The 20,778-nt window shown below is 53.0% G+C and overlaps 1 protein-coding gene and 1 long non-coding RNA gene across 3 annotated transcripts in view; both read right to left on the reverse strand.

Moving 5' to 3' along the window:
• Nucleotides 1-4,098: 4,098 nt before the first annotated feature.
• On the reverse strand, nucleotides 4,099-5,710 carry LOC132685915 (uncharacterized). The gene is made up of 3 exons (XR_009613341.3): nucleotides 5,450-5,710; nucleotides 4,765-4,871; nucleotides 4,099-4,661 (listed from the first exon to the last, which is right to left on the reverse strand). It is a non-coding gene; the product is annotated as an uncharacterized LOC132685915 (long non-coding RNA).
• Nucleotides 5,711-18,102: 12,392 nt separating this feature from the next.
• The window catches only part of ACBD3 (acyl-CoA binding domain containing 3), a 32,547-nt gene continuing 29,871 nt past the window's right edge, over nucleotides 18,103-20,778 (reverse strand). For both annotated transcript variants that reach the window (XM_060643313.3, XM_078441302.2), the window contains exon 8: nucleotides 18,103-19,999. In XM_060643313.3, the coding sequence (XP_060499296.2) occupies nucleotides 19,788-19,999 (212 nt within the window). In that variant the 3' untranslated portion in view covers nucleotides 18,103-19,787. The remainder of the gene's footprint in view (nucleotides 20,000-20,778) is intronic.

Consider the following 20,778-nt stretch of genomic DNA (forward strand, 5'->3'; position numbering starts at 1 on the left):
AAAGCCTCCCACGTCGCAAGGGTCCGGGACAGTGGGGGACTGTGCGGAAGGCAAGCAGGTGGCCCCAGGTGGCCCTCACCCTCCGGCCAGGGCAGGTCACCCCCAGAGGAGGCGCAAGGCTGCTGGGGAGGGGGCTTACCAACCCAGACGGGTGTCAGGAGGCCCCGCCAAAGACCGGCCTCCCTGGCCTCGGCCTCCTCCCGCAGCCCGGGAGGCCGCCTCTTCGGACTCGGGAAAAATTCACAAAGTGCAGGGGACTTCAACGCAGCGAACTGGCAGTGACATCTACTAATGGACGGGTCCTGCCCAGCACCGAATGGCCCAGGGAAGGGCAGCGTGGGCCCCTCCGCGCTGGAGTCTCTCCTTGCCAGAGGGTCCACACCCCACATGGAGTCCTCGAGCCCAAGATTCCGTCTCCTCCATCCTGGAGTCTTGTCTGGACTGGGATGGTGGGGAGCAGGGAAGGAGTGGGGGTCTCCACAAGCAGCACCCACTCCAGGCAGGGCTGGACGTCCTGACCAGCACACCTAGGCCAGCTGGCCAGTGAGAATGCTCCCCAGATGGTCTCCAGATCGCTTCCAGCTGGGGCATATAGAGTGGCCAAAGAATCTGTCCTAGGGAGTGGGGGTGTAGAAGGGGAAACTGAGGCAGGATGAGACCCAGCTTTAGTAGCCCCGAGCTAAGTGGGCCAGGATCCTGACTCCCTTCTGGAAAGGACAGAGGGACCAGGAGGAAACTGGTACTTACTGACCAGCCCCGAGCCGGCTCCCCATCGCATACCTGCCCTTGGCCTCGAAGGGGTTCAGAGCAAGTCTCCCCAGAATGTGCCCCTCTGTGGGCTGAGGTGAAGGCCATGAAGGCGTAGCCGACTCAAGAGACACTTGTGCCCTTCCCTTAACGTTCTAGAATGAAAATCGTCCTGCCCAGAATGAAGAGTTGTGACCAGAGAGAGATTACATGCGAGTGGCCCGCCCGTGTGGCCGGGCAAACATCTTTCCCAACACCATCCCATTTCTTAGCGCCAGATGGCAAATGTCTCACTCAACCTCTTTGAACCTCTCGTGTGTGGGGTTCTGGGAGGTACGAGATTAAATTCGATGTGTTCCTGTTAGTCTGTCTCGTGTCAGTGTCGTTCGTAGAGCGGCCAGAAGGAACTTGGAAGGGTGAACATTTTCCTCCCAACACCCTCCGTCCACCTTAACCAGGGAGGCTGGTCTCCTGCCCCGGGTACTTAAGGGAAGGTCTGCCAAAACGCAGCGCCCGGGGAAGGGCCACACGAGGGGCCGGCAGGGTGGGGTCCGGGGGACCTTCAATCGCCCAAGTTAGAGACAGACGGGAAACCTTGGCACAGGGAGGGCCAGCACCTGCCGTGAGGTCACACAGTGACCCAGCTGGGTTCTCCGACGGGTGACCCCGAGGCAGGGGTGGCCCGCCCGGGTCTGGGTCCCAGGCAGTGTGCTCCGGGGAGAGGGCGACGGCGCCGAGGCGCCCTCCGGTGGCCGCCGCGCGCGGAAGCCGGCCGCCCGGAGTCCCCCAGCCGGCAGCCGGACGGGGGCGACAGCGGCCGGGGACCGCCTCGCGTTCGCGTTTCCTTTTTAAAAGAAGCACGTCTGCGCCGAAAGCGAATTTCTGTAAAATCGAGGGGATCGCTAGGGCCTCGCGGTCTGCAAAGCCCCCGCCGCCCAGGCGGCGCGGAAGAGCGAGAGCGAGGAGCGGCGGCGAGCGGCCCCCTGGCCTATTGTTGTGGCCGCGCGGGGCCCACCCCGGGGGGCGGGGCGCCGGCCCGTGACGTCAAGCCCCGCCCACCGGCCCGCACCGCCTTTGTCCGCCGCCGCGCGACTCCTCCCCTGCGGGCGCCGTCCGCCGCGGGTCCCGAGCGCGGCCGGGCCCCGAGCTCCGGGACAGACCCCAGGCCCCTCCGCGCCCTAAGAACCGCCTTCCTTTGCGGACGCAGCGGGAGGCGCCCGGGCCTGGCCTGTGAAGCCAGAAGCGAGGGCAGTTTTTGGCGGCCGCCACCGCCCGGGACTGCGTTCCGCTCCTCGATGCTGCCGGGCGGGGGCGGGGCGGGCCCTCCGGCGGGACGAGCAGGGAGTCACAGCGGGGCACTGCAAGCACCGCCCCGGGACCCGCACGCGTGGTGGCGGGGGTGGCCGAGCGCGGAGGACTGGAAGGGGGGTGGGGGTGGGGGCCGGGGCCTGAACCTGGCAGGCGCCCGGGGCCTTTCTGGGAGGGGTCGGGGGGAACCGCTTGGAGGAGCAGAGGCTGCAGGTTGTTTGCAGGTTGGCCAGGTATTGGGAGAATGGGGGGGGGGGGGATAAGGCCGAGGGTCCCACAGGGTAGAAAGGGCACCTGTGAGGTGGCCCTCGGGGCGGAGCGGGGCCGCGCCTGGGTGAAAGGGTACTAAGCTCACGGCTCGTAGAAGTGGCAGCTTACTGCGGACCTAGGGACAACGTGGGCCAGGCGGCTCTTCTCTCGGGCTCCTTCCTGCGACGTGCTGAGGGCGACCGCGGTCGGTCCTATCGGGATGAGGCTCCCAAGTGACAGCTCACCAAGCCTCTTAGGTCCTCAACTACTTTGAAAACCCGGCCATATCGCCTCCTGTGGTTGTGGAAACTGCCTTCATAAGGTCACCCCCCACCCCACCCCCGCAACACCTGGGTCCTGACCCTTCTTGCTAGGCCGCAGCCCCTCGCTCTGCAGACTACAGGTCGCTGCTCCGATCAGGTGTCCCTCACACCTGTGGCACTTGGAAGGAACCCCTGAAAGGTGCCTGGGCCCCACAGGGAGGTGGCCGGCAATCACGACCAACCCTGGCGACCTTCAGAAGAGTTACTGGTCGGGGGACGGGTGGCACATGTCCCTGCATCTCCGCCTCGCTGGCTCCAGGGGGAGCTCTCGGTGCGCCCCCTGGGTCTGGGTTCTGCGCCCCAGCTCCCCACAGGGGGAGAAAGGGTAGCTGGACCCTGTCACCCCTGGCGACTCACACGAGGGGGATGGCTCCCCATAGGAACGCGGTGTGGACGCTGGAACCCTCCCCCCCCCACCCCTTAATTGGGGCAGCAAGACACAGGCCTCAGAGCCCTGTGCTGGGCGTGGGATGTAGGAAGGCGCTAGCATCCCAGGCTGAGGGCACCCCGACGGGAGAGGAGGGGGCCACTGGGGGCCTGGTAGCCCAGGAAGGGGCGGAGTCAGAGGACCGAAACACGTTTTTTTGTTTTTTGTCTTAGAAACTTTAAAAAAAATGTACAGAAAGAGTATATAAGAGGAAAGCCTCCCTCCCCCCACCCCACCCCTCCCCCCACCCCCACCCCCAGAGGCCCGTGTACTGACCAGCCGCCCCCACCCCCCATTTTCAAAATTCTAAGAGGCCAGGTTTGGGTTTGTTTCTTTTAGTGCCCACAAGCAGACTCAGGCAGGAGGGTGGCTGGACTGTGGATTTGGGACCCACAGGCCGGTGGCGTTGTGTGTGACAGGGAAGTGGCTGGTTTTCCTCCCTGCCATGAGTTCCTTTCCCTTTTGTTAGTTTGGGAAACTCTCCCTCTCCTTCTATTCTGAAGGATAGCCCTGCTGGATAGTGTTCTTGGCTGCAGACTTTTGCCTCTTAGCACCTGAATATATCATGCTGCTCCCTTCTAATCTCTGAAGTTTCTGCTGAAAAATCCAGATAGCCTTATGGGATTTTCCTCGGCTGTAACTGCTTTCTCTCCTCTTGATGCTTTTAAAATTCTCTCTTTATCCTTAGGTTTTGCCATTTTATTCACTGGCTGGCCTGGTATGGAACTCTACGGGCTGGTTTTGTCGGGGGCTCTCTGCGCCTCCTGGGTCTGGATTTCTGTTTCCTTCCCCAGATTCAGGAAGTTTTCAGCTTTTACCTCCTCAAATAAATGTTCTGCCTCCTCTTCTCTCTCTTCTCCTGCTGCAACCCCTGTAACTCGACGGTTCTGCTTGATGGTGTCGCGGAGTTCCCTGGGTCTGTTCTCATCTTGCACAACTTTTTTGACTCTCGCTGGCTCAGCTTGGTGACTTTCCTTTACTCTGTCCGGGCTGCTGCTCTGTCCTTGTCCGGTCTCTTCTTTCTTGTTTTTTCCAGATGGTCTCTTGTTCGTTTCTTTTAGTGAGTTTATCATCTCTTCCCGGTCCTTTTTTAGGTGTTTTAGGTCTTTCTGGATGTTCTCCAGGCTTTCCTCGACTGTAGCCAACATCTTTAGGAGGGTTACTCTAAATTCTAGGTCAGTTACAGAACACGTCTCCGTTTTGGTTACGTCTCTCGCTGTGGTTTTGTTCTGTTCTTTCATTTGGGACCTATTCCTCCGTCTCCTCATTTTGTCTACTGCTGCGTCTGTGTCTCTGTTAGCAAAGTCGGCTGCGTCTCCCGCGCTTAAAGCAGTGGCCTTAGGAAGACGAGGTCCTGTAGTGCCCCGCGGTGCAGTGTCCCCTGTTAATGGGAAGATGGCGCTTCAGGGGCGTCCCTGTGTGCGTTGCTACGGTGGCAGTTGCTACTGCGGTGGCTGAACTGTGCTCGCTTTCCGTGCAGAGGCTCTACCTGTTGTGGGCAGGATCGGGTCCCTGTGCGGTTAGTGGGTCGGTCTGGGGCGCGCTGGATCAGACCCGGAGTTGGCTAGAGATGCGGTAGCTCCAAACTGCAGGGCACTTCCCCTGCGCTGTCGGGGTGGGGGCGGGGGGGGGGGAAAGGTTTATTGGTGGGCAGGCCGAAGTCACACTGGTGTGTACCTTATCTTCCCCTCTCCCAGGGGCAGGACTCACTGTGGAGTGGTGTGGCCCGTCTGGGCTGCTCGCACACTGCCAGGCTTGTGGTGCTGCTTCGATGGGATCTGGCCACGAACCGACCGAGCGGATCCCAGGCGGCGGATCTGCACAGGGGCGGGAGGGGCAGGTTTAGCTCGCTTTGGCCGCGGTGGTCCCCTGCGGGAGGGGCCCTGCAGCACCGGGAGGGCAGACCCGGGCGGAGGGATGGATCCCCAGAAGCACAGCGTTGGGCGATTGCGCGGTGCAAGTCCGGTGGCGGGAACTGGTTCCCTTTGGAATTTCCGCTGGGGGATGGGGGAGGGAAATGGCGCCCGCCAGCTCCTTTGTTCCCCCGCCAAGGTCTGTCCTCCCAGGCTCAACAACTCCCTCCCGTAGGCCCCAGGCGCTTTTCAAACTGTGGTTCCGGCCGGTATCCCCGCGGCTCTTTGTCCCGCAGTCTTTGTAGAGGGAGGACTTGGCGTCCACTCGCCCTCCCCCCTCCCCGCTCTCCGAGAGCAGAGATGCTGACTTTTAAAATTCCAGAGGTTGAGTCCGCTGGCTGTCAGAACCCACGCAGTCCGGCCCCTCCGCTTTCGCCGGCCAGACTCCGGGGGCTCTGCCTTGCCGGGCGGGCTGCCCCTCCGCGCGCGCCGCTCCCTCCCTCCAGTCCGTGCAGCGCGCACCGCCACTCCGGTCTTCCTACCCTCTTCCGTGGGCCTCTCGTCTACGCTTGGCTCCAGAGAGCCCTTTCTGCTAGTCTTCTGGCGGTTTTCTGCGTTACTTAGGCCGATGTGGGTGGAATCTAAGCGATCAGCGGGACCAGGTGAGCCGCGCGTCCGGCTGCGCCACCATCTTCCCAGCGTCTGCGCTTCCCGCCTCCAGGCTTCCCAAGTCTGCGCCTCCCGCTTCCCAGCGGGCAGTGCGGGGCTGCTCCGGCATGGCCACTAGAGGGCGCCAACGTCAGGAACATGAGGCCCCGGGGGTGGGGGTGGGGCCGGGGCCGCGGGCTCGTGATTCACTGCACTTCCGGGAGCACCAGCGGGGGCCCACAGGAGCGACTGCGGGGTCCGCGCGCCCCGTCACCTGCCCCTGCAGGGGAAGCTGGCGGGGGTTCTCTCCGCTGGGCACCGTGGTTCGGGATGGCTCTGGATGGCCGCACCCGGGGGGGGGGGGGGGGGGGGGGCCTGCCATCAGGTAGAGGAAGGAGACGCTGGTCGGACCACAGTAGGCGTTCTGGGCCCTGCTCTAGTGGGTGGGTTTCCAAACAGGGTGACATGAGGGAGACGCGCGGGAGCCCCCAGCCTGCAGCCAGGGGAAGGAGGAGGTGATCCTTGTCCCCTTTATCCAGGAAAGCAGTAGGATTCCTGTCCCATCCCCAACCTCCCGGTCTCCAAGTTCAGCGCCCCCAGCCAGGTCACCCACCCACAGCAGGGCCACGTCTCCCCCTCCTCCCGGCGCCCACCCGGGGACTGGCACTCCTGCCTGCCTTTGTTAAAGAAATGAATTTGCAGGGGCACTCGTGTGGCCCAGGTGGTTGAGCCTGGGACTTCGGTTCTTTGTGTTCGTGAGTTCGAGCCCTGCATCAGGCTCTCTGCTGTCAGTACAGACCCTGCTTCGCATCCTCTGTCCCCCTCCCTGCCCCTCCCCAGCTCACGTGTGCACTCTCTCTCTCAAAAATGAATAAGCATTAAGAAAACATGAATTTGCAGAGAAACATTAGCCCCCAGCCCCAGTTCCCGCACACTGTAGGTGCTGGAGGGGGGTTGTGGAGGAGAACAGAGTCCAGGCTGATTCGAATCCCCTCCCCAGAGTCTTCTGGCTGCGAGACAAGCTGTGGCCCAGAGGATTTCCCAAGGATGGGTGAGCACCCCCACCCCGGGGTGACCTTGCACACTTGTGCAATGGGGGGGGGGGAGGTGTGTGTGTGTGCTCTGTTTCCTCCCCTCGGATCTGGGGAGCCGGGGACTACTTCTGAAGCCACGTTCGAAGATGGTAGTCCACGCACTGGCACTGGATGCTCTCTCCAGGGACATCTCACCCACCTCCACGCTTGAGCGCCGCGGAGAAGTCCACCTACCCCGAAGATGTTGGGCGGCGGGACCGCAGGGAACCAGACACGCTGAGGTCTCGCTGTCCTAGTCTCAGTGGTGGAGTCATGGCAGCCTGAGCCAGAGGCAGCAGTGAGCCTTCTGGTGACCGCACCCAGAGGTGACAGAGATGGGCACAGATGGGCTGGCCCGACCCAAGCTGCAGATTTGCTACCGACATAGGTAGTTTTAGGTCACTCCATCCTGGCTTGGCGGGTCTCACAGCATCAGACACTGAAACACAACCCCAAAGCTGGGGATGACCGACCGTCCCGATTCGCTTGGGCCTGAACGGTTTGCTAAAACTGAGAGAGCCCCGGGCCTGCGGGGGGGTGAAGCAGTCACTCCCAACTTGGTGTGTCCCTGCCCAAAAGGCTGCCAGATGGCAGGGCCCTTGCTGGCTCGATGCCCCAGTGTCACGAGGCGAGGGCAGGTGCTCAAGGCTATTTGCTGTGACTTGTCACTGAATGTTGTAGAGTCCCCGCTCCAAAGTGCTCCCGAGCCCCAACAATGCATTTGTGTGGCCTGGTGACCTCCCTGTCCCCAACAGCATCTAGTGTCAAGCTGAGACGATCGGGTGTCCCCCTCAACGACAGACTCAGCCACCTTCCCCAGCACGGTCCGGGGCGTGGGCCCCATCGCCTGCTCTGGGGGTGGGGAACGACACTCCTTGTAGGGACACCACCCACTCCTTACTCGGGTTTGAAGGTGGCCTGGCGGTACAGGCAGGAGCTGGTGGTTGCTGGAGGTGGGAGACAGATGGTCCTGGGCGCAGAGCAGGTGGGTGAAAGCAGAGAAGGCCCCCGCATCCAAATCTGGCTCATCAGGTTTCCAGAGGGTAACTGTGTCTCCAAAGACCAAACTGGGCGCCTCCCACTTACCGCCAAGGGCGTTTACACACAAATCTCTCCGCACCAGCTAAGAGGGCCAAGCAGGATCTCCCATTTCCTGGATTACAAAGGCGGACGCCCCTAAACCGGCCTCCCCTGGTCCCCGGAAACCCCGGCCTGAGAGACCCGCGGCCCAGGAACCGGCACAGCGCCAGCAGGACACTGGGGGCCAGCGGAGCAATGATCTTCAAGCAGCAAGCGGTCACTGGGGTCAGATACCGTAAAGCAGCCGGGCACAGAGGTAGCGATAGCTTTACCCACAGATCATTGGTGACCTTCGGGGGGGCACAAGCCAGCCTCTTGTGGAGACCGCAGAGGCCAGGACTCCTTCCGCGGTGTGCGGTGAGGGGAGAGCGGGCAGGTGCAAACGGGGGCAGGGCTCAGGGGACTCGAGCTTTCTTCCTCTATGACGACCGTGAAGCTGCTTCCGGGCTAATGAGGAGCGCGGCCAGGTGGGGGCGGTGGGGACAAGGTCAGCAGAGGTGGGGGGGGGGGGTGCAACAAACAGGCTCTAGGCTTGCGTCTCTTTGCCTGTCCTGCAAACTTTCCATGAGCCGGCAGCCTCGTCCCCACTTTGTTGGTGGCGCGGCGCCCCGAGTGGCGCTCTTACCAATGAAACACAGTCATGGGCCTGTATTTACAGGAAAATGGTAAATCCACTGGAGCGCACATATCGAGGCCCACAGGATGAGAAGACCAGGGTTCCCGTGTGAAATGGTAGCTTCAAATCTAGTTTGGGTTCTGCCGCAAATGACACGTTTGAGGGAGGCGTGGGGTGGCTGGAAGGGAGTGGGACAGGCCGCTGGGGACTGTGACAAGTCTGGACTTGGCTTCCGCTCATTTTTCCTTTAAATGTGTCTCCAGAACCTGGGGCTGTTTCTGGCCAGGGTGGAGGACGGAGAGCTCTGTGGAAGGGGTACCAGCACGAATGGACCCCCGCGCCCGGAGGCTCCTCACCTCCTCTCCTGTCCTTGGAACGTGGCCCCGGGAGCCCTCTCCGGGAAGCTGCCCCAAGGACGGCCTTGAGACAGAGATGTGGCGCCGGGACCACCTGGAGGGTATGGGTGACCGAACCCCGTTGCGGCCGCTCTGGGGTTCGTGGCGGGCAGGTGCGGGGGTCCAGCGTCCTGCAGCCCCAAGACAGGCCTCGTAGGTCACTTCCCTGTGTTCACTGCACCTGCCCCCTGCCCTCCTGGAGCGGCCTCTTTCCTCCGTCCCTCCCTGTCCTCCGTGTCCGGGGGCCGGACTCAGATCACGGCCGGGAGCCAGCGCTGCGAACCAGCCCCCAGGAGGGAAGATCGGTCACGGGCATCTCAGACGTCAGTCGTCTGGTCCGACCCTCCTACTTCACGGGCAAGGAACCCAAGTCTGGCCCAGGGAAGTCTACCGTCCCGTCAGCCTCAGAGCTGCTGGCCGTGCGCACCCGTCACGCTGGGTGACGGGTGGGAGCGGCCGTCCCGGGAAGACGGGGAAACTGAGGAAAAGACACAGGCAGCCCGTTCGGACGCTAGCAACTAGCACACGGGGCCAGAAAGTACTCCCGGGGACTCCAGCACACCACTTTTAGGCCGGGAGAAACAAAAACCCTTTCGTCGTACGTGATCGCCCAGGACTGGCTGGCTGTCCGCGTGCTCTGTGCCGGCTTCCCCCGCGACTCCACCGACAGCCCCTCGGCCAGAGACAGCACTCACAGAATACTGGTAAATGGGACGTGAATGTTTGCCGCAGGATTTCCAATCCTTTGAGGCATTTAATCATACGAAAGAGCTAAATGAGTCTGTTCCAGGAGAGATTCTGGCCCATTCTCCCAGGCAGCTCACCAGGAACGGCTTCTGGGGACAGGTATCAGCCCTGTCACTCCCCCCCCCCCCCCCCCCCCCCCCATTAACTGAGGCTTCAGGCTATTGCCGGTTGCGTATTTACAAAAGGCTCGGCTCTGAGGACCCCTGGCGACCACTGTGGGGGAAAACACAGGCCGAGCCCCTCAGTCTCCTCCCAGACTGAGAAAAAAAAAAAAACCATAAAAAAAAAAAAAAACAAGGGCAGAAACTCCTCGAAGAGCATTCAAATAAATGTCTTTGAGACGGCAAAGGAAACGCTTAACCGAGCGCTCACCTCAAAGGATGATCGGCCACCAGCCACGACAGGGCCGTCCCTCCGACCGGACAGGGACTCTGAAGTCCAGCGGGTGGGCTGGTGTGTCAGCCCCTCCTCTCCGTCCCCTGTGCTGGTCGTCGAACGGGGTTAGCAATCCGACTCGTGCCGCTCAGTCAAAAAGCAACGGCCTCCCCAAAATTCGTCCGTCCAACCCACAGCATGGGAGAAAATATTCGCTCATCACAGAGCTGCTAAGGGGTGCCTACCCAGGATACAAAGAACCTCCACGACTCAACGACAAAACGACCCGATTTAAAAACTGGCAAAGGACTCGAATAGGTGTTTCTCCGGAGCAAACATATAAACAGCCAAGAGGCAGACAAAAAGATGCTCCAAAGCACAGAGCTCCATGTGGGCTCTGTGAGCTTCCATATGTTGCCCCCATGGAATTAAATTACAAACCAGCAACAGAAAAACATTCGGGAAATACCCAAATATTTAAAAAGAAACCATGCGCTCATCTAAATAACTCCTGCATCAAAGAAGAAATCACACAACAAACTAGAAAATATTTTAAATGAAGGCAAAAAAAAAAAAAAAAAAAAAAGCCAAATACCAAACTTATGGGATGCAGCGTTTTAAACCAAAGTTTAACGGGCAATTTACATCTTCAGATTAAAGAAAGATCTCTAATTAATAACCTAAGTTTCTACCTTAAGAAACTGGTGGGAAAGGGGGACAATTAAGCCCAAAATAAACAAAAAGAATGAATAAGTAGAATCAATTCAATTTAAAACATAGAGACAATGAGAGGGAGAAAAAAAAAAATCAATGAAACCAACAGCTTATTCTTTGAGAAAATCAATAAATTTATATTTCTCTAGCCAATGAGATCAAGAAAGAAGACAGAAATTACCTATGGGAACAAAAGAAGACAACACTACAGATCAAGATGGTATATAATGTGAAAAGTTATGATAGAATTTATGCATAGAAGTGAGTTGATAAAATGGAAAAATTCCTTGAGAGGAAAAATCTACAGAGCAGCTCCACTCAAGAAGACACCAATAACCCAAATATACACATCAAAGAAAAGGAATTCACAGGTAAAATCAATCAATAAATACAATTCCAGGCCCACATGTGGCTTCTCTGGAGATTTCTCCCAAACTTTAAAGAAGAAATAACTATTCCAGCAAATAGAAGAGTACACTTCCTAATTCATTTGATGAGGCCTTCATTAGTGACACCAAAGGCAGACCAACACACTACCAGAAAACAAACTCCATATGGATATCCTTCATGAACACAGGCATAAAAATCCTTCATAGGTATTAACAAACTGAATCCAGGGGTATCCAAAAAGGATCATTACCAAGTGGGGTTTATCCTAGAAATATGAAGTTGGTTCAACATCTGAAAAGGAATCAGTGTACTTTACCACAGCAACAGGCTAATAAAGAAAAGTCACATGATCTCATCTCTGCAGATGCAGAAAAAGCATTTGGCAATATTCACCATACAATACAAACTCCCAGCAAACTAAGAGTAGATGGGAACTTCCTCAACCTGATAAAGAAAAGCCTAGAGCAATCATCATCCTTAATGGTTCAAGACTGAATGTCTTCCCTTTAAGATGGAAGGAAGAAAGGACTTCTTCCTACTCTTTCTAAACATTGTACTGGAGAGATCCTACCCAGTAATATAGGCAAGAAAAAGAAATAAAAGGCATACAGACTGGAAAGAAAGAACCATCTTTATGGAGGACATCATCTTCTACAGACAGTCTTTTTTCTTTTTTTTTTAATGTTTATTTTTGAGAGACAGCGTGTGTGTGAGCGGGGGAAGGGGAGAGAGGGAGACAGAGAGAGAGAGAGACAGAAAGACATAGGATCCGAAGCAGGCTTCACACTGTCAGCACAGAGCCCGATGTGGGGCTCGAACCTCCAGAACCGCGAGATCATGACCTGAGCCAAAGTCTGACACTTAACCGACTGTGCCACCCAGGAGCCCCACTACATAGACAGTCTTAAATAATTTACAAAAAAGTGACTAGATGTAAAAAAATTTAGCAAGTACACATTCCATACTAAAAAAGTCAACTGAACAACTGGAAATTGCAATTATAGGGGAAAAAAAAAGTACCATTTATAAAATTATCAAAAAAACATAAAATACCTAGAAATAACTCTTAAAAAATGTTTAAGAATTGTACAGTATAAATCACAAACTACCACTGAGAAAGTTAAAGACTTAAAAATAAATGGATATATACCATGTTCATGAACTGGAAGACCCAATATTGTTAAGATGTCAATTCTCCCACACATATGATTGATTCATTCATTCCTTCACTCATTCTAAAAGTAATCACCGTATCCAACATGAGGCTTGAACTCATGACCCTGAGATCAGGAGTAGTCCCATGCTCTACTGACTGAGAGCAGCCAGAAGCCCCTATGATCAACTCGTTTTTGACAAAAGATGCCAAGGTAATTCAAGAGGAAAGATCGTTTTTTAAATAAATGGTGGCAGAACAAGCAGGAGACAGGAGACCATGACAACAACACAGCTAAAATAAAAACGGTCACTCTTGAGGGGCGCCGGCACTGGGCGGCAGGGGGGGAATGTGGGGACTCAGTCGGTTAAGCGTCCGACTCTTGATTTCAGCTCAGGTCATGATCTCACAGTTCCTGAGTTCGAGCCCCACACTGGGCTCTGCACTGACAGTGCAAAGCCTGCTTGGGATTCTGTCTCCCTCTCTCTCTGCCCCTCTTCCACTCGGGTGCCCTCCCTCTCTCTCTCTAATAAACATTCCCACACTCAGTGCAGAGCCTGACACAGGGCTCGATCTCACAACCGTGAGATCATAACCTGAGTCAAAATCAAGGGCCAGAAGCTTAACCGACTGAGCCACCCAGACGCCCCACAAAATAATTTTCAAGTGAAGAAAGCTACAGAGTGTATTAAGGGAGAATGTAGAAATGTGTACTCATCTCCTTGGATTTCATATAAAGTTCAAAAGCATTCTGCATAACCATATTATCTCCCTTTTCTGGCAACATACATTGTTATAATCATCATATGGAATTAAAACATCAAAATCAGGGTAACGATCTTTGGAAGGAGGAAAGAGCAAGTGTAATCAGGAAAAGGTCCATAGGGATCAAACTCTTTCATTAACGTTTTAATACTTAGACAAGCTCTGAAGCACAGAAGGCAAAGAAAAAAAAAAAAAAAAGGCAAATGTGACCAGTGTGAGGTAGGTACGTGAGTCTCATACTGCACACTTTCCCGAATGCTAGATTTTTGTTAACTGAAAATTAGGGGAAAAAAAGACCAGAAGGAAATTCCCAAATGACAGCTATTCTTAGTGGTAAGTTTATAATTTTAGTTTTATGCTTTTCATCTGTATATACTGTCTAAATTTTCCACAATAAGTGAGTAGGACTCTGGTAATGGTAAAAAAATTAACGAGAGCTATGTATTTCAAAACTCACCTGACAAATGCAGTCTGTCCACTCCTTTTTCAGAGCAGACACGCCGTGTCTTGAGTTTTGGCTGGGCGTGAGTCTGCAGCTAGAGGGGGCCATGGAACTCAGTATTTGTGGGTGGAAAAGGAAGAGAAGTGAGGGTTCTCTCCTTAATAGTGGGCATGCACCCCACCCCCAAAGTGGAAATGTGTTCCAGGCAAGCCTGCTTTTTTGTTTTTTATTTGAGACAGAGCGAGAGAGAGAATCCCAAGCAGGCTCTGCGCTGTCAGCACAGAGCCCGACATGGGGCTCGATCCCACAAACCAAGCCGTGAGATCATGGCCTGTGCGAGACCACGAGTTGGACGCTTCACTGAGCCCCCCAGGCGCCCCTAGGCAGGTCTGCTTCTAACCATGCACACAAAACACCACCATCCCAGGGGATGGTGCTGTGGAGAAACGAGATTAAAGAAACCTGGGGGAGGCACCTGGGCGGCTCACTCGGTTGAGCATCCGGGCCCTTGATTTTGGACGATCCCAGGGTCACGGGATTGAGCTCTGCGTCAGGCTCTGCCCTGAGCACGGAGCCTGCTGGAACCTGTCTCTGTTCCTCTCCCCCACTCTCTCTAAAATAAAATTAAGAGAAACTCGGGGCTCTCACTCACCTCATGACGTACCAGACAGATTCGCCCTGCATTGCCTGCCTCCTCTGGCCTGTTCGTAAGAGCAAATGATCTTATTTGAGCTACTTTATTTTCGAGCCTCTGTTGTCCCAGGTTAGCCCGCATCATAACTAATGACGGCAGGGAAGACCGCTACAGGGCTGCGTTTTCCATCTCTGCTACTGAAAATACCACCTAAGAACACGGAACTATCAATCTTTTATTTATTTATCGTTTAAAAAAAAAACTTAAGGGGGCGCCTGGGTGGCTCAGCCGGTTAAGCGTCCGACTCCGGCCCAGGTCATGATCTCACGGTTCGTGAGTTTGAGCCCCGTGTCGGGCTCTGTGCTGACGGCTCCGAGTGTGGATGGAGACTGCTTCCGATTCTGTCTCCCTCTCTCTCTGCCCCTTCCCAGCTCATGTTCGCACTCTGTCTCTGTCAAAAATAAATAAACTTAAGGGGCGCCCAGGTGGCTCAGTCGGTTGAGTGTCGACTCCGGCTCAGGTCATGGTCTCACGGCTCGTGAGTTCGAGCCCCGTGTCGGGCTCTGTGCTGACAGTTCAGAGCCTGGATGGAGACTGCTTCCAATTCTGGGTCTTCCTCTCTCTCTGCTCCTAACCCACTCACATTCTGTCTCTGTCTCTCTCAAAAATAAACAAACATTAAAAAAAATGTTTTTTAATAAATAAACTTAAAAAAAAAATTAAGAGAGCACACATGGGTGCATGTATGCATGAACAGAGGAGGGGCAGAGAGGGAGGGAGGGAATCTTAAGCAGGCTCCACGCCCAAAATGGAGCCCAACACAGGGCTAGATCTCATGACCCTGGGGATCATGACCTGAGCCAAAATCAAAAGTCAGATGCTTAGGGGCGCCTGGGTGGCTCAGTCGGTTAAGTGTCCGACTTCGGCTCAGGTCATGATCTTGCAGTTTGTGAGTTCGAGCCCCGCGAAGGGCTCTGTGCTGACAGTTCAGAGCCTGGAGCCTACTTCCGATTCTGTGTCTCCCTCTCTCTCTCTCTGCCCCTTCCCTGTTCATGCTCTGTCTCTCAATAATAAATAAACGTTAAAAAAAAATTTTTTTTAAATAGAAAAAAAAAGTCAGATGCTTAACCGACTGAGCCACCCACGCACCCCTCAATCTTCTATGAAGGCAATCTAAGCTCTCTCAATCAACCTCGAAAGTACTACAATATTCCAAAGTAAATCCCACTAAGGTTTTTCATGACATATGACAGGATAATGATTAAATGTTCATACAGAAAAATGGTTCAAAAATAGTAAAGAAAAAGCATCAAAAAAAAAAAAAAAAAAAAACCACCAGGGGAGAGTTGCCTTGTATGAAAATATATTTTGGGGCGCCTGGGTGGCGCAGTCGGTTAAGCGTCCGACTTCAGCCAGGTCACGATCTCGCGGTCCGTGAGTTCGAGCCCCGCGTCAGGCTCTGGGCTGATGGCTCGGAGCCTGGAGCCTGTTTCCGATTCTGTGTCTCCCTCTCTCTCTGCCCCTCCCCCGTTCATGCTCTGTCTCTCTCTGTCCCAAAAATAAATAAAAAACGTTGAAAAAAAAAAAAAATTTTAATAAAAAAAAAAAAAAAAAAAAGAAAATATATTTTAAAACTATAGTAATTTATAGTATTAGCACATTGAATTGTCAGATAAATGGGAAAGAGCTCAGAAGCAGATATAGATATACATATATATTATCTATGGACACAAACAGAAGTCATAAACGAAAAAGCTGAATAAAACTAACAATGTGGTTTAGAATGTCTACGACCAAACACAGACACGTATAAACACACCTAACGCCGCAAACAAAATTAACAGACCTGCAAGAAACTGGAAGAAATAGCTGCATCTAATGAATGATTAGCATACAGCCTATATTTTTAACGCTAATAAATCCATATAAAAACGATCTAATTGAAAAATGGGTCAAAGGACACAAACCGGCAATTTACAGGAGAGGAAATACAAAGGACCAGTAAAAATTGATGCTTCACCTTACTGGTTATCAGGGAAACACAGATGAAAATGAAACTTCATCTTTCACCCGTCGGATTGACTTAGACTCAAAGTCTGATGATATCAAGGGTTGGAAAAAGCAGTATCTTCTCGCACACTATGGAGCTGGAGGGGAAATTAGTTCAGCCACTCCGGAGGACAATTTGGCAGGGCGTATTAAAATTAAAAACGCACAGAACCCACGACCCGGCAGTTCTCACTTCTCAGGATCTACTGAAAAACCCCTGCAGATGTGCGGGAAGACACGTAAACGAGTGCTCGCTGGACCAGCACTGAGGATGAAAAATCAGAAGCAACCTCAAAGGTTCAAGTCACAGAAAAACGGCCAAAGAAGCACTTTGTGGAAGAGACCCAGCCGATGGCAAGAACACGGCAGACCTACACTTAGTAAAAGGAGAATCCCCCATTAACACAGACTGGAATTTTAAAAGTTGCAAAACGCAGGCTTTACGAAAACCAGGTTTACATTTCTCTATTTTGCCACACCCCCCCCAAAAAAAAAAAAAAAGTTATGTCACCTTCAACGAGATATTTAAGTTAGTGATCTTGGCAAAGGGGAAAAACTTGGACTTGTACAGACACGACATTAAAGAAAGGTTAAAACAAATCAGCACTTGTAATCAAATTTGTACTTGCTCTCTTCACAGACTTGCAAGTTGCCAGTTCAGCGCCAGTCTGAACTGGGCAATCACGCTTGAGACCTGGTTAGAGAACTACAAGGAAGGAGTTAAGTGCCCTGGTTTACATACTGTTATCCCACGTGTGATGGCCTGAGTCCAAATGCCAAGGTCAATTCTGGAGAAGCCAGCCAGCTGGTTTCCCGGTACTTAGATTAAGTATCCTAATCAAATCACAACCTACTAAGGGGCATGTCAGCTAATGGAAATGGAGCCAATGCTTCTTTCGTTACAAGAGAAATCAGGCAAAATAGTTAAGTACCTGAGACAGCGATCATGTAATAAGTTCAAAATAAGGGTGTCAAAAGGACAATCAATAACCAACTCGATTTCAAAAACTTTGAATAAGGTCAAAGAATCCTAGGCAAATAATATGCGAGATCAAACTCCAACTCTGATTAGTACACATTTTTGAAAAATTAAGTGAAGGGAAATAAAGTTAAGATTCGCTCTACCCCGAGTGGATCACATGCACACATATTTGGGCTGCAGACAGGAGTGCTGGATTGAGCTTGGGGAAAGACAGGTTGGGCTGCAGACTGACAGTGAATTATCAGCAGTCGCGTATCTCGAACCGGCTGCTTCTCCTCTTCCGGAAGGCAGACGGTCAAGGCTCAGCAGCACGGTCCAGGATGTGCTCACACATCAACAGCTCTCAGCTGTTCTCTGGTCTGGCTTCCCGGAACCCCGACGGCTCAGAATGACCACCTCATTCTGCGTCTCCAAGTTTCAACCAAACAGAATTCAAATTTAAGGTCCGAGTCGCCCTGCGTCTCAGTGAGGTCAGTTTTAGAGGAGTTTCTGGCACTCCGCGTGACACGGACCGGGGAACTCCCCTGATGGATACTTCTGGGGCGTCACACCTCAGGAGCTATTTGAAAGCGGGCGGTCCCCACGTCCTTCAAGGAATGCGCTACGCACGTGGTTGTACAGGGAAAACGATTTTATACGTCCTCAAGAAGTCTTTCCGTCATAAGTCTGGAAAGTTCAAAATCTATTTTCACTCACCGGGATAATTCACGGCAAAAACTATGAATAATCAGTCAGAAATAGTTTGTTGTTGGTTTTTAACTTTTTAAAACAGGAAAGATCATTTAGAACATCTCTTCTAGTCCGTCTAAAATGAGGCAATACGGAACTAACGCTTCCGAGAGTAACGGTATCAATGAAACGTCAACAGGTTACAGATAAACATTTTAATTGATTAAATATATTATTTTCAAGATCTTTTTGAAATCGCACTTGTACTGTACTAATCAACAGCCAAAGGCAATAGAAAAGTCTAAAACCAAAAATGTTCTGACGTGAGCACACGACGAACCACCGCTACGTAAAGTGACACAAACTGCTCCCGAGAACGAGGGTCTTTTCAGAAGACGATTTATCTTAACATGGGCAAGAACAAATCTGTACTCAAAGGCTGGAAGAAATATATATTAGTGCCTGCTTTTTAAAAGTTTATTTTACATTTTAAATACAGTATTTTCTCGTTAAAAAAAAAAGCCAAGAAGCGCCTAACCCCACGGTTCCTCTACCGTATGTACGCGCACGCGCATGGACAGCCTGAACGTGTTCTGGACAGAACGGTGTGGACGTCTTTGAGCTGGAACCAGTGAATCCAGATTAAAGAACACAAATCAAGCACTGCTCAGAGGAGAAAATAATCCAGTTTCCGAATAACCAAAAGAGAAGAGGGTTAGGTATGTACAAAACCAGGTATTAAAAACCAGAAAAGAGACGCACGCACGACAAACAGCCCCTCGCGTAGTGAACTGTATAGAACGCAGCTTAATCGACGGAGACCCTCCTACAAGAAGTGATTTAAGATCTGAAGTTTTAAAAATCTAAAAATCTAAGTATTTCAGTAACAACATCCAGTAACGTTTCGTGTGTAGTGCCGTCTCGGTCACGTTCTAGCTACACCCCCCTCCCTCCTGAAAACAAGGATCTCTACGCCAGTCCATCACTTCTACCAACTTGCGGCTGTTTATCCATATATGTTCTCGGTAAGGGACGCGAAGAGGTCCTCTTCCCATCTACAAAGACATAATGCAGATTAAAGCTATAAAACAATTTAAGCACGGGCGTCTGTTTTTCCAATTCTCTCCAGTACGCAATTCCCCACCGGAACTGGGTAGGGTTTGTGCCCAAGCATGAACACAGGGAAGGAAAATGGACTGTCTCTGGCAGTGATTTCCTTTTAGTGCAACGTTATTCCCCATACACTCAACTGTACTGAAGTGACTTTACACACTTTAATTCAGTAGGTGTCAATTTGAGTTTACAAAACCCCCTAACTATATGCTCGTGTAGAAAACGGGTTCCATTTGAGATGCTCTATAAAGCCAAATCGAGACAAAAATGAATTAACTCTGCTTTGTCACCGGCAGGGGGGAGTCCCGGAGGGAGAGAAAAGGACCCGAGTTTGCAGAGGCCCGCTAACAACATGGACCTCTGAGGTGTTGTGTGTGTCTTGACGGTTCAATTACCAATCGGCTTTGAACGTCCTTAAGATTATCTCGGAAAATAATTCTCTGTAACAGGCCTCTGAACTAGACGGCCGTACTCAACGCAAAGACAATCTGGGTCGTTCAGAACAAAAGCGAATCGAGGCAACTTTGCTATTATAACCTGTGGGGTCTTGAGTCTGTAAGTTTTCAAAACGATGACCTTCATTTCAAAACGATGACCTTCGTCCAAGTCAGCTGCACCTCAGGCAGACTGCGAACGTGAGGATTTCCGATCCGAGGTCACCGTGACCACGGGCTCTCGTCAACCGCACGCGGCGGGCAGCAATGGACTCACCGTCAGCCGGGTGGGGTCAACGTGGGGAGGTTTTATTTCGGAGACCTTATAGATTTCACACGTAGCTCGCGTAACTTCTGCATCCACTAGCGACCCTGCCGGTCGGCACCCAAGGGCCAGACGGGTCCGAGGACTCCCTCTAACCCCAGAGGATTAATGCTAGAGTCTCAAGGAAACCCCGAGTCCCGACGAGAGTTCACGGACCATCAGACCAAAATCAAAAGGGGAGACGCCGACTGCAATGCTCCACAAAAGTCAAAAGAAATTCCGAACCAAGTGCCGTCTTCTGCCCAACCCTAGACTCCGGACTCCGTGACACCATCTTTATCTAGTATAATAGACTCTGTAGTAGACCGACTTTGACCTCCACAAAGAGTAGGAGTTGTCAAACTTGAGGAGGTAGACTCCTCTCCCTGGGTATTGGTGGCTGCCGGCATACACCTCCTCGTGACAGTCCCGCCGGTACACAGGCACGACCTCGTCCAGCAGGGGCTTGGTGGCGTTCTTTCTGGCTTTCTCCTCACTGCTGACGTTCTCTGTGGGAAAGAACGGAGGCACGTCAGTGAACGGGTCCGGGAAAGCCACGTGCGTCCAGCACCGAAACCCCATCCTTCGAGAAACTGCTCGGCGGGAACTCTCCGGAGCCACCTGTGACTTTCGCACGCGGGCTTATTCCCGCCTTCCTCGGTTCGCTCACTCCTCTCCCTGAGCAGCCACAGTCGGGGGGTGCGGGCGGCCGGCGCCCTCTCTCCCCCGGGACTCTGACAACCGCTCCCGCTTCGGAGCCCCGGTCCTCCCTCCCTGTCCGCACCCAGCCAGCCTCCTCTTCCTCCAGGTGGGCGGCATCTCGCTGTCCGAGCGACACCAAGGGAAACGAAGCTCTCGTTCTCTCCCTCCTCGACAGTATGAAAACCCCGTTTCGGGAAGGGGGACCGAAGGACTGTTACCTTCTGTTGATCTTAGATATAAAGAGTAAAATGGGGAAGCCACAGTAGAGGCAGGCACCGAGAGATACTCTGAAAGCCCATTACTGTCTCCACAGGCCCGTGTAACCCAGGGATGGTCCCAGTGGCAAAACACGAGCTCTGATTCTGGGTTTGCCCCTGGGAACAGTTCTCGAACTGTAATGAGATGAGGTTAGGAAAAAAGAGCGGGCGAGAACAACGTCGAACCAGCTTAAAATCGGTTTCACGTATTGAACGTAAACACTGTCGGGAAAGCAGGTCAGAGGAACATGCAGGTTCCTAACTCGGCACGGTGAACTCCGGCCACGGCAGTTAACCGCGCGAGGGCCGTTGTCAGGAATTTAAACCAG

Source organism: Panthera onca, chromosome F1, assembly GCF_046562875.1.
Source record: "Panthera onca isolate mPanOnc1 chromosome F1, mPanOnc1 haplotype 2, whole genome shotgun sequence".
Taxonomy (NCBI): Eukaryota; Metazoa; Chordata; class Mammalia; order Carnivora; family Felidae; genus Panthera; species Panthera onca.